We start from the raw sequence: 14,289 nt of genomic DNA on the forward strand, positions 1-14,289 counted from the left end.
TTCAACAACCTCAGAAGATGAAAGAACCAGAAAGCATGAACATCATCTGCTGGACTTTAAACACAGAAGCCATAATCACAGTGGAATACTAGAATGCTTTTTAAGAATATGCAGTCTTATGGAATATGTTTCTCCCTGACCATATGTATCCCAACTCCCACTTATTAAAAAATAATAATAACAGCTCATGTTAGGGAAAGACACAAAAAGATGGGGAGATTTAAAAAATTATACATGGATGAGAATCACTTCCTTATGCATTTTCCCCAAACACCAAGTATTTTGAAAGCTCTTTGGCATAATTAAGACAGATGAATAAAATGATGGTGAAGAAATATCTAAGTAAAAGGACCTAGGTATCCTTACAAAAGACCATTGTACCACAATAAGATAAAGAAGCAAATGATGATCATTCTGCCTATAATTCTAGCTACTGTAAAGGCAGAGGTAAGAGTATCATTGTTTGAAGCCAGGCCAGTCTGAAGCATAGAACCTCATCTAAAACAAACTATTATAAAATGACATGGGGAATAGCTAAAGTGTTAGCGTGCTTGCCCAGCAAGCATGAGTCTCTGACTTCAAACCCTAGCACTGCAGCCCAGGTTTTAGATCCTAGGATCTAAGTCCAGTAGTCTCAAGTTAGGTCTAGTTACTTGCTCCCACATACAAAATAAGGAGATTTATTACATAGTAGCCATGGCAAGACAGCACTTCAGTACATCTTCAGTCTTCAAAAGTACAGGTCTTAGCTTCAGGCTAAATGGCAAGAGTCGGTAGCAGTGTTGAGAAAAGTATGTATTGTTCAAACAGTTCTAAGTCGCTATGGCCCAGCTGACCATTACTGTCTTTGTCTCTAGAGGAGCTCCAAATAATGGTTACTTTACTACTTGAGTGGGAACACAAAACAAATTTCCTGGTGAGTGATCGCTTGAGTATTTAGCTATTTTTACTAAGATGATAAGACGAAGAAGGTATTGTCTGTGAGGTACACTTTGCCTTCCACACAAGATATTTACCAGTGAATTTTCTCTTTCTTGGATCTTAAGATAAATTGCAAAGGGGCTACAGTAGAAAATAGCTCAGACCAAAGGGGCACAGATACAAAGTTGGGAGAGTTTTAGTTAGATGACAGAGCCCACTGAAAGCATCTTTTAAATTGACTCTTACAGTACCACCAAAAAAAAATATTTTAAGGTGAATTTCTGTGTTTGGAATGACAAAGATAAGGAAATGGTGGAAAATGCCTTATACCTAGAATCTGGGTGAAGATACATGATCTGCGCTTCAAATACTACTATAAAATATTACAACTCCAAAATGTTGGAAAGGAAATGCTTCGACAGGAATTATCTTATAGTTCCCTACAGTTCTCTCCTCACCTGTACTCATTGAGTGGTATACCACGAGACACCATCCTCAGCACAGAGGTGTACAACACAGAATACCTCTACTCTGACATACAATATATACACTGATTTCCTCTGAGATGAAAGTGTAAGGAAGGGAAAATAGGGAAGTGAATAGGCATAAAGCAGAAACACTTTGAGAAAACTCAGAATTGAGGCAAATCATATTTATGCCCCTAAAAGGATTCAAGTCTTACTACTAAATTCATGATTTATAGGAAAAACAAAGTCGAAAACCACATGTATTACTATAGTTCTTAAGATTTCTCTGTACCGGACACTACACAGAATATACACCAGTGCTTCTACTCATAGAGGCAGATGCCTCCTTTACATTAAATACCACTCATATTTAACAGCCAAAGATCAAAGGATCCCTTTTATCTAAATGTTTATTTGCTCTAAAGTTTTCATGGTAATTCTGGCATTTTTTTTATCTTGTTGACTTTTACCATTTACTAATGAACTGAAGTTCTGAAAGACTAATTCCTTTGTATTGTTTCTGCATTACTAGAGATTTTAAAGGCTAATGAAGTCTTAAGAAAATTCAGAACTAGGGAAGGGAAAGGGAATATCAAAATCGAGAAACAAAGGATAAAAAGACAAATGACTCAAAAAGTAATACTTACAAAACCATTTGGTGTAAACCAACTGAACAACTCGTGGGGGAAGAGGGAAAGCGGGAGGGGGGAGGGGGCAAATGAGGGAGGAGGTAACAAATTGTACAAGAAATGTACCCACTGCCTTGCATATGAAACTGTAACCCCTTTGTACATCACTTTGACAATAAATAATTATTCTGAAAAAAGAAAATCTATTTTTAAAAAATAAATACTACCATTCATATAACTCTAGAAATATTCCAGTTGTGCTTCCATTGCCTCAAATATTTTTCTGTTGTAAAGGTGATATACAGAGGGATTATAGTTACATAAGTAAGTGAGTACAATTCTTGTTGAACATTGTTACCTTCTACCTTATTTTTCTCCCACTTTCCCTCTTCCCCAATTCCCGTCCTTCCCAAGGTGTAATGTTCTTTTCCAACATAGTGTCTTGTGACTATCACTGTTGCATTGCTTCATCATTTGTCCTTTGTCTCACCATTTCTGTGGTTCCCTTCCCATCCCCAAATCAGATAAACTTACATACAAGACAAAGGGTACTGAAATAAAAATCAGTGACCACATGGGGTAAACCAAAAGGAAAAAATACTCTCAATTTGTAGTATAAGACTTACAATTACCAAAATCTTTGCACTTAATAGTCTTATCATAAAATCAGCTCTAATCAGAAAAATTGTTCATTTTGTATCAGATATTCATTGCTATTACAGTAATACTTATAGCAGAAATATTGTATGATGAACCAATTCATATTTTCAACTATGAATCTGATACATACCTCTATATATCTTTTAGCACTGGTAAATTCAGCAACTCATGATCTCATAGTCTAATTTTAAAAATTGAACAGACAGCTTTAATAGATTCATATATTTTTAAATGTATGCATATTAAAAACTATGCAATAGAAACTACCCAATATAATATAATTTAAGAAGTGTAGCTAATTCAAAGTTTAAAATAAATGGAAATGGGAGTTCTATTATCCCAGACAACAATGAATCAATCGATAATTTTATTCATGTTTCAGGATGTGTCCTTGCTGTGAAAAGCACAGCTTTAAGCTACTACTCATCGCCATTGCATGGCAAACCACATTTTGAAATTCCAGCATGCTTAAACATGATCCCACTCAAACTATGACAATAATCATCATAGAACTCACTTGCATAATGTGAAGAATTATGGTCTTATATTTTTTCTCTTGGCAAAAGCCGACATGAATATTTCCTATAAATATTCTTATTTTTATTGTTGTTATTCCCTGGTAACAATTACTACTATTATCACCACTACTCCTTTACTAGCATGGCTGTTGGTATTATTCAGTTCTTTAGGAAGTTTCAATAACTTACCTCTGGAGATTTCTGAGCACTCTCATGACATGGAGCAAGAACGGATGTCTTCTCCCACTTCTGAACAACTTGATTGGCTTCTTCAATCTTTTGCTCACAGCTTTTCTGAGAATTTAGTAATGTCACCTCATAAAACTCTTGAATATCTATAAGGAAAATGTAAGAGAAGAATCAAAATGCCATACAATGCCTCATAAATAACTTCTGCATATATACATACACATAATATGCATATGGAAAACTTTGCTGAATAAAAGAGATGAAAATAATATATACTCCAAAATAAACTATACACAATATAGGAGATGCAGAAAATAGATTTGTACCTGCAGGAGAATGTTTGCAGAAATTTTATTTATAATTGTTGTAACTGGAAGTAATTAAAATGTTCTTCAATAGAAAAGCTGTAATAAATCCACAAATAGAATACTATGCAGTGATAAGAAGAAGACATATACAATATGGATATATTTTAAGTTAAAGTAACTATTCTAAATAACACATACGGTAGGATTCCATTTATATCACCTTTGGGAAAAGCTAAGAAAATAAAAAGATCAGTAATTTCCAGAATTTGTAAAAAACAAAAAAAAAAGGCAGAGGAATCAGACAGGTAAACCATAAAATGATTATATAAATAGTCCCTAATGACAACGCAATGGTAGACATGTAGCCTAAAGCATTTGTCAGAAAGTTGAAAACTGTCAAAATCGGAATAGTCCAAGGAGAAATGGCAAATACATATACCCTTCAATCCTGAAATAGATGTTGGAACAGAAAAAATATATAAGATAAAAAGTGGGATAAAGATAAGGGGGGAGGCAATGCAGGAGAGAACGAGGGAGGGAGTAACACTGCTCAAAAAGAAGCGTACTCATTACCTAATGTAACTGTAAGCCCTCTGTACATCACCTTTGCAATAAAAAAGAGAAAAAAATAAAGAGAATAAAATATGAACTTTAGTCATAATGACATTGTGTTGATAAATTAGTTGTGAAATAGTAAGGTTACATTTACATAATAAAGAAGATTGTGAGATTGTGGAAAACTATGCTACTATCTTCATAACTTTCTGTAAGTATAAAACTATTCAAGGGGCTGGGGATATAGCCTAGTGGCAAGAGTGCCTGCCTCGGATACACGAGGCCCTAGGTTCGATTCCCCAGCACCACATATACAGAAAACGGCCAGAAGCGGCGCTGTGGCTCAAGTGGCAGAGTGCTAGCCTTGAGCGGGAAGAAGCCAGGGACAGTGCTCAGGTCCTGAGTCCAAGGCCCACGACTGGCCAAAAAAAAAAAAAAACTATTCAAAAACAAAAAGGGGCCAAGTGCTGGGGGCTCAAATCTATAATGCTAGCTACTCAGGCTGAGATCTAAGGACCGTAATTCAAAGCCAACCCAAGCAACAAAGTCCATGAGACTCTTATCTCCAATTTAGCTGTAAACAGCCAGAACGGAAGTGTGGCTTGAGTGGTAGAGAGGCAGCCATGAACAAAAAAGCTAAAGGACAGCACCCAAACCCCAAGTTCAAGTCCCAGTACCACCACGAATAAATGACCTTTAATACACACTTGTGCATACACATACCCACTCACACAGGCTCAAACACACATAAGTCGAGCTGAGATCAGAACAAGTTAGGGTAACCTGAATAAACAGAAGACAGACACGGGGTGGGGGTTAGGAGTGTAGAAAGCAGCGGCAGCATTGTGGTCTAGACCTTCAAGGGTCAATTCCATACGGAAGATAACAGCTAGTAGTTAATCCAGTAGACAGGACAGACAAAGAAAAAGATAAGGAAGGTAAATGCAAACTACATGCTAAATACAAATTATATAGGTAGATGAAAATTAATAGCAATGATCTAGTTCTAGAATTGACTTGCCATTTCATAACTGCTTATTTTCTGTTATGCTGTTTATATAATTATATAAATTGCCCACATCCTTTGTATATATTAAACGTTTATAGTTAAATTTTAAGTACTAATGGATAATGGAGATTTACATAGAAAAGTTAAGTTCTTCAAATGTCATTACTTAATTCAGCCACTTGCAATGAAGTGTGTAAGGATCATGTTTGGAAATTGTAAAGGGGAAAGCTCTGCTGATTTAAAGCCTTCTCAAAATTTTTAATACTGTAAGGGCTGGCAGGGTATTATTTGAGTATCATTAATTAATTAAAGCTAGAAGAAAAAGAATAAAAAGATAAAATCCAAAAACAAAATATGCCCTTACCATCTGGTTTCAAGTACTAATTAAAATGAAAAGAGAAATTACTGTAAAGATCTCTGCAGTTACACAGTCTTCTTAAAAAATAAGGACTTGTATGAATAAAACAAATTTGCAGATAATTAAATAGGTGCTGTTTTATACACAGCATTTCAAAGTTGCCAAAACTTGAAATACTAGTTACTTATAAATTATTTAGGAGAGGAAGCATATTTATCATACTTAGGCTAAGAACTCTTATCAACAAACTATACTTTGAAATACGGTAGGTAAGTGACTTTATCATATTTAGGAAAGCCCTAGGAACAGTATTTCAATATTAATATGCAAATCTTAATAAATTTAACAAATATGACATGATGCCCAAAGCCAGATACTCCTTTGTCTACATATTCTCATTGACTAAACAATAACAACAGGAGCAAGTAATTTTCATTAAGTCAAAAATTACTTAAATTTGAAAATAACTTCATAATCAATGTCAAATGTCACTTTCAGTTAGCAAGTATTATTCTTAATGCTTGTCCTTTATCCGTTTACCATTTTCCAACCATAGTTGGTAGGCACCCTCTTGAATCATTACCACCACCATCACTTTGCCATGAATTCCCACTGGCAGAGTTCAAGCTCTTTCCATTTCCTGCTCACACTCTCCAAATAAGCCCAAATGCCCTTCCCCTTCAATATGCAGTTTTTTAAATCAGAGGTCTAAATATTCCTTACTAAACCAAATCCAATGGAATAGAAAGCAAGAACACCTAAGCAGCTACAATTTAAAGAGGAAAAAAATATGTATTTGTGTGGGAAGTAGCAAAAGGTAGAAGATGGTGAACAATCTTGCCACATTTCTTCCATTCTGACAGCAAAAAATTCATCCAACCCTCTACATTCCAACTAAATAAATAATGCTTAAGTGTCAAGCAAGGCCCTTAGGAATGAAGAAAATGTCCTACATAGCCAGTATTCTCTGGTATCAAACATCATCCTTATACTAATTACGCACTGTATTTGCTAATGCTACTTTATTTGCATTTTCTGTCTAAGGCTCAAACAGAAGAAAAGCCATTGAATAGTCAAATCCCTTCTCACCCAGGACTGCAGGAAGCCAGCATGAATTATTTGGATTATGTGTTTATGTGACTTGACTGCTTGATTACAACAGCTAGTACATTTTCATTTTGCACAAAAAGATTTATCATCTCTGAGAATAGTCAAAATAAATGCCTCGGGTTCTTAAAGGTATCTCTATTTGGAGCCCACATCTTTTTTAAAACAGTCCATAAATTATTTCCCAATGTACACGGGAGCCTTTTCAAATTTAATGCATACACGAAAAAGAATGCATACACGAACCACTCAGGTACTGATCATCGGGGCCTACATCTGCATTTTGGTTTTGTGGTGTTGATACTGGGGCTTGAACTTGGGGCCTCACATCCTCACCAAGTACTTAGTGTATATTATTGACAAAATCGATCTCAATTCTATTATTTACATATTTAGTTGAGAAGAATTGTATTTCTCTGTCATTAAGACATTGAAAACATCTATTTCAAAGCAATACCTAAAACAGTCCCTATCCATCCCAAGCTCTCTTCCTTGTTTATCCCAAATCCCCTAAAAATGAAATCTGGTCTCTGTAATGGTGATTTTGACACAGTTAGGTCTCCACTTGTCAAATACCGTGTTCAAGAGAATCCATAAGAAATAGGACTGCCTCTTTAAGCATACTCTTAAAAATGAATACACACAAAATATTTCATCTTCCTCTAAGCAGACACTCCTGATACAATGTATTTATTTAAATGATGCTCCTACTTCCTCAAAAGACTCTTAGAGGTTCTCTTTGAGATATACCTTCACACATCTGAAGAATATATTATCAACAAGCTTTGAAGAGGCAAAATTTTTTGAGGGGAGATCAGATTTTTTTTAATAACCAGAAGTCATCAGACAAACTGTGGATAATGTGCATGATAAAAATGGATTTTTACATGACTTGAATTAAAATAAGAAAATATGATTCTTAAATTATGACACTCTTATATGACTCATAAACTGTTCCCCATTATCTACTTAACCACAGTACAAACAAAAAAGTAACCAGATAGTAGAACGTATAATATATTTGTATACTTTTCTCATCTATTATGTCACAGGCTTAAATAAAATGATAAGGAAGGAATTCATGGTACAAGGCATAGTATCATAGGTATAATTTCTTTGTTTTTCTCCTTTATTGTCAAAGTGAAGTACAGAGGGGTTACAGTTTCATGCATAAGGCAGTGTACACATTTCTTATCCGACTTGTTACCTCCTCCCTCATTTTCCCCCACCTCCTCTCTCCCCATTTCTGTCTGCCCCCCATGAGTTGTACAGTTAGTTTACACCAAATGGTTTTGTAAGTATTGATGTTGCAATAGTTGATTTTGGTATTCCCTTTCCCTTCCCTAGCTCCAATACACATACGTAAAGTATTCATGGGTATCATTTCAACCACTTCTTTTCTCCACCAACAGAAAACCTCTATGGAAGTTGTTAATATTGTTTTAAAAGGAGTGTGTGTGTGTGTGTGTGTGTGTGATCACCATAGATGTTTAAAGCCAAGAACTCACTAAAATTAGCTGAAGATTTTCTCTTTACAGCTTCAATAAAGAGATGGTAATCCCACAAAACATGGTTTCTTCTAAGACACATGTCCTGTGCTTCTTTCATCATGCCCTGTTCTCTGTAGAGATTTCTACATAGCACACGAGATTAGGAATTCAGCTGGAACACATGATTATCAATTCAGCACAACTGACTTTGCTGTGTTTAATGATGCGACAAATTACAGTGTTGGGGTTCCAATCATTTTTCTTGAATAAATGGTTCTTTTTGGAGGACCAAAGAAATGATCGTATATTATTTCCATAACTGCACCCACATAAGCATGCATTCATTTACAAAGTAAAATATTGTCATCACTCTGGCTCGTTTGAGTCCAGGACTTCCATAAACAGAGCACAGAAGTTGAATTCTTTATGAAAGAATTATCCGTGTGCTTAATGTCCTATGCTTTGCAGCTACCGAAGGCTAGAGAAATGAACCTGAACAAGAGGCATGAGTTGAAACCGAGTGTGGATGAGAAGAAAATACAAGCTGAATTCACAGGCAAGAATCAAGAGTAAAAGCAAGTTTACTGGTGAATACAAGCACCAACTAAGGGGCTAAAGGGAAAGCAGTGACGAGCGTAAACCCCAGAACGTTGTGACATGCCTGAGCTTCCCCTGTGTCCAAACAAACATGAACTGGAAGACAGGAAGGAAAGAAGGGAGGGAAGAAGGGACCAACAGGAATGATTGGGGGAGGGAATCCTGACTGCAAAACAATTTCCTCTACTGTGAGGAGCAGGGCTTTATGGAGAAATGGTTTATCACAGGATTATAGCAAGAATGCTATGTGCCTCGGTTATCTTTTGGCACCAGCAAGAAAGAAGGTACTTTAATTTTTTTCATATTTTAAAAAAATCTAATATCTAATGGATGGGGATTTTTCTCTTCTCCTTGGTTTTATGTTGTTATTGTTTTATTTTGGTTAGGTTTTTGAGACAGGATCTTACAATGTAGCCCAGGCTTCCCTGTCACCCATGATGACCTTGAACTTACAATCTCCTGACTCCACTGCTTCTCAAATGCTGATTGTAGATGAAGGTCGCCACACCCAGAAGAAACGGTATTGTGTATGTGTGCGTGTGTGCTGGGAACTGATACACGCCCTGATACAAACTGGGCCAGTACCTTACCACTGAGCAGCCCATGATATGATGTCAGGGGGAATTTTTCAATTGTTTCATGTCGAAACACAAACTTTGAAATTAGTCCCTTGCTCTGCTATTTACTAAATATATGACCTTTGGCAAGTTATTTAATTTCTCTAAGCCTCTGTTTTTCCACCTATAAAATTTACATATATAAATATTCCACATAGTAGAGCCAGTACATAAAATGTACTTAATAAATATCAACTATTATTCTTGGCTTAAGGCAGCATCTTTGGACAATAGTGTATACACAAGTAGTCTTTAATTCATTGGATAACTGAACATTGCACGTGCTAAAACAGAAGTCATTGTTTTACAAGAGTCAAGAATACAGATATGTAGAGCAATATAATAGAATGAATATTTGAAAAGGAAAAACATGTATTTCCAAGTAAAAAAAGCAGCCAATTAAAATGTTAAATTTAATAGATATGCAATAATAGGTACATAGAGTAGCACAGTATGTGGAGGCCTCAAATGTTTTTCAAAGATTTTCTATAACATATTAACTCAAAATATCTCTTTAAGGAATAAGTGCACTCCTCCAAGTTGCTTAAAAGCAGGCACTAAATAAATTCAAGATATTATTCATGTAAATCAGCTACCTTTTATCAGTACTTATAAACCACCACCAGGTATGCCTCTATATCTAACAGATAATTAACTTTTAATCTCACATCAATCACCCAAGATACAAAATGTTATAAATCCTTTTAAAATCTTACAAAAATTTACAATTTAAATTCTATAAATCATGAAAAGTTAAGTATTCACAAACTCCTATCGGACTAGCTTTCAATTCCATTTTCATTCCTGTTCCCTCACCTCAAAAAACCCTAAATATCCCCTAACCTGTGGTTATATATATTGATAGTGATCACTGAAAGAAGAAGGAAAATGAGTTAGCATCAGCCATCTACACACTTTGATGCTGAATCCTGACTGTCAATTTGATTGGAGTGAGAGATGCCCAGACTAGCAAAGCACACTTCTCAGCAGTTCTGTGAGGGAATTTTCAAGAGGGTTAACTAAGGTAAGGAAGACCCACTCTGCGTATAGGCAGCAATGACTGAGCCAGGATAGAGCGAAAGGGGAGGGCGACAAAGCCCTTTAGCACAGGGTTCTTTCGCTTTCTGGCTGCCATGAAGTGAACAGCTTCACACACTCCACACACTCACCCCGCTGTCATGTGCTGCCTCCCTTCGCCATAACGTAACAAATCTGGCTGCCCATGGATGAAAACCTTAGAAACCATGAGACAACGTAAGTATTTCCTCCCTTAACGGGTTTACATCAGGTAACTGATCACAGCAAGTTAAAGTCCACCAGACACATCTACCACATGCTGGGCAATCAAACACTCAAAACATCATTTATCTCATCTCATCATTTCAGTCATCTTCTGAGGTACATATTATTTCATCCATTTTTGAAATAGAAAAGCTGAACCATATACAAGGTCACCAGACTGCATATTGACAACGCTAGAATGGAATACACCTAAGAGCCTCCACACTCGCTACAGTGCACTATAGTGACACACAAAATAGCATCTCAAGGGTTAAATGAATGACATAAGTGCTAAATAAAAAGTGCCTCATTATCGAATGCATGACTGAGATATCATTCAGGAAATTCTTCAGATCTCCAGATGAAGGAAAACTCAAACCTAAAGAACACTTTCAAAAACCTTCCAAAGCCTGTGACCAAGACTATTTTGACTAATCTCAACTGTACAGTGCTTAGCTGAAGCTACTGTGTTTCTCTCTCCATTAGCAAATCTCAAACAAAATGACAGTTTTGACTTCAGGGACCATAGCTTCCTGGCTGATGAATGCCGGGGGAAAAACACATTTGTATAGAGGTAGCTGCAGATTGTCAGTTTAGTTTACTCTGGAAATAATTAAACCTTTAAAAATGTCACTGTGGATTATTTTATTGACTTCTTCAATTTGTTTTATATGTGCCACAAATGGGTGGCATGTATAAAAATTAGTTATATAGCAATATTATAACAGTGTGTCTGAAGAATGAAAGCTAATTGTAACAGAAAAGGAATAGCAAAGAAGAAACAGCAGGAAGAAACTTTACCATCAAGCACAGAAAGTATAAATTTGCTTAATGTTTTGTTTCATGGTAATTTCATAATCAGTACAATGAACCAAGGAAAATAAGACCGGAATAGCATCCTGTTCACATGGGAACAATATTTTTACAGATACACATTAAGTGAAAATATAACATTCCGTTTTGAGATGCAACAGACAGGCGCAACTCATTTCCCAAAATCTGCTAAAGAGGGAGTTATTACCATTTTCCAAAATGTCAAACCAAATTTTGGTTTTCATTTATTTCACTTTTTGTTTTCTTATTTAGAACAAGCTGTTCTAAATCATAACACTGAACTGACCCCTATTCACAAATGTCAGAAGTTTAATTCCCTTCTTATGTGTACCATATAATGAATGATGTTTCTTCACAGGTTAAAACACCTAATGTCAGCTACCATGTGAGAAAAGTGTCACATTCTACTGATCCAAAAGGACTGATTTAAACAGCGGTCTGTAATCATTTCATTTGGAATCGGCCCAGTAAGTGACAGCTGATGGCTAATATCAAAATAAATACCAGAATTTATATGAAAGATCAATCTTCACTGAGTGAAAGACTAATTCTGGAACTTTGAAATGATTTAAATCATATTCTCATAAAATGTATGATACATTTTTATAACCCATGGTATGATTTCCATTATATAACTATATTCTTATATATAAATGACGTAATAAAACTGCAAAAAGATACAAATTATATAAAGTTACATATGTTAACATTACAGGCAGTCATAATCATATCCACTATATTAGGTTACAGTATAGTTATTAACTATTGTTCTAGATAATATAATTAAAACGCATTGCTTAACTGAAATAACAGAAAAATAAAATTTAGAACCATTAAATTTAATGCTTCCTTCACCCATTCCAAGTTTCCTTTCCTATGTGAAGAATTTACTTTAAAAAATGATTTGCCCAAATATAAAATTACAGATTAGAAAATACACTAATCTAGTCAGGTGCATGTCTATAATCCTAGCTATTCTGGAAGCTGAGATCTGAGGTCTGAGGATCACAGTTCAGAGCCAGCCAGGGCAGAAAAGGCCGTGAGACTCTTGTCTTCAATTAATTACCAGAAAATGGGAAATGGCACTGTGGCTCAAGTGGAAGAGTGCTCGCATTGAGCTGAAGAGCTCAAAGACAGCACCCAGGCCCAGAGTTCAAGCCCCACTATCAATAAAAACAAAAACCCTAAAGTTAAAATGTTACTGTATACATTTCAGCTATCATTAAGTTACTTTTGTATTGCCTGACGGGCTCCACTTTGTTCTGAAGTGAGAGCGGAATGGCAGCCTGCTATGAACAGCTTTACAGCGGAAGAACTGTCTAATCCACAGTCCTCAAATTTGACTGGAGGCTTTGCTGTTCTCCCTTAGACTTCTAATGTGGCAAAGGAGTCTAGAAACATCTGGCAAGCCACCTCAAATCCCAAAGACAAAGCAGAAATGTATTCTGGCCATTTTCAGACAAGAAAAGTTTCATGTAAATAGTTCCACCTAACACTTTTAACAGCAGTTTTCCTTGGCTTTATTGAAAAAATGCGCCTTTCTGTTTCTCTTCCTGTTTTCCTCTTCCCCTTCTCATTGCACTCCCCCTTGTCTTTTTACCATTCCTGCCCTTCCTGCACAATTAGGTGAGGTAGAACAAGGACTAGTCTGGGGGTTGAACAACTAAGGGAAAAGAGCTGTGGCGACTCAGAACAGGGTGTCACTGACCAACCGGAGTGAACAGGGCATCCCAGGGACAAGGCGGTCACAGGAGATCGCAGAGCTTGACAGGAGACAGGCTTCAGAGAAGGTAACCTGCTGTGGGCGGTGGGACGGAACTAAGAGAAGCAGAGCAAAGGTTAGGTAGTTACTGGTTGGTTCAATGGGGCACTTGTGTGGTGCATTGTAACACAGCTCAGCGGAGTGAGGAAATCTATGTAAAGGGTGGCCTGACTTGGGCAGAGTATGTGCAAGGACGGCAAAGGCAGTGGAAACTGGCTTACACACAGGAGGATTGATCAAACGAGGAAATTAAACGAAGATAGTGGGAGTCTATAATGTTTCAATTACACCAAGCAAGTTCTGCATTTGTGTGTAGATTATCTCCTTTGCTACTTTCAGTAATCCTGTGAGCTAGATTCTATTATTTTATCCATTTTCCTCAGGAATAAAAGAGAGAAATTTAAGAAATTGATCCATTTATGTGGCTCATAGCTGTTGGAACAAGATAGAAACCAAGTATGTCTAACTCCAAGCCTATGGTCTTAACTACTAGAAAGTGCCATTTTACATCTATCGTAATAGATTTGCTTTGCTTTGCTCTGGGTTTACAGGAATTTTGTTTACTTTTCTTTCAACTGGAATGTCTTATGAACTATGACTTAGCAGTTGCAGCTCAACGATTTTTCCTGAAGCCTCTTTCACCAAGACTCATTTCTTTCTTCTTTTCTTGAATTGCTTTTGTGTTTTTATTATCTTGTAATGCTTCTGGCTCATGTCGACAGTAGGCATGTCTCATGTCCCTACATGTACACTTTCACAGTTATAGCCAATCACACCTTATATACCTCATAAATAGTGGCTGTCAAATTGAATCCTGTACCAAAAACACAAAAAGAGCTTGTTTCAAAAAAAAAAAAAATACCAGGCCATAGCACCAGAGTTACGACTCACAAGACTCAAGTGGATCCCAAATTTACTTTTCTAGTGAATTCTTCTTCAATTTTGATAACACCTGGTATAACTGTTATACTATAGACCTGACCAGTG

General features: G+C 36.2%; 1 protein-coding gene across 1 annotated transcript in view; it reads right to left on the reverse strand.

The window, feature by feature from the left end:
• Positions 1 to 14,289, reverse strand: part of Dlg2 (discs large MAGUK scaffold protein 2) — a 1,704,707-nt gene that overhangs the window by 1,503,409 nt on the left and 187,009 nt on the right. Inside the window, exon 3 of the mRNA XM_048360010.1 lies at positions 3,385 to 3,530. Coding sequence (XP_048215967.1) covers positions 3,385 to 3,530 — 146 coding nt within the window. The remainder of the gene's footprint in view (positions 1 to 3,384; positions 3,531 to 14,289) is intronic.

This window comes from Perognathus longimembris, chromosome 13 (genome assembly GCF_023159225.1).
Source record: "Perognathus longimembris pacificus isolate PPM17 chromosome 13, ASM2315922v1, whole genome shotgun sequence".
Classification (NCBI taxonomy): Eukaryota; Metazoa; Chordata; class Mammalia; order Rodentia; family Heteromyidae; genus Perognathus; species Perognathus longimembris.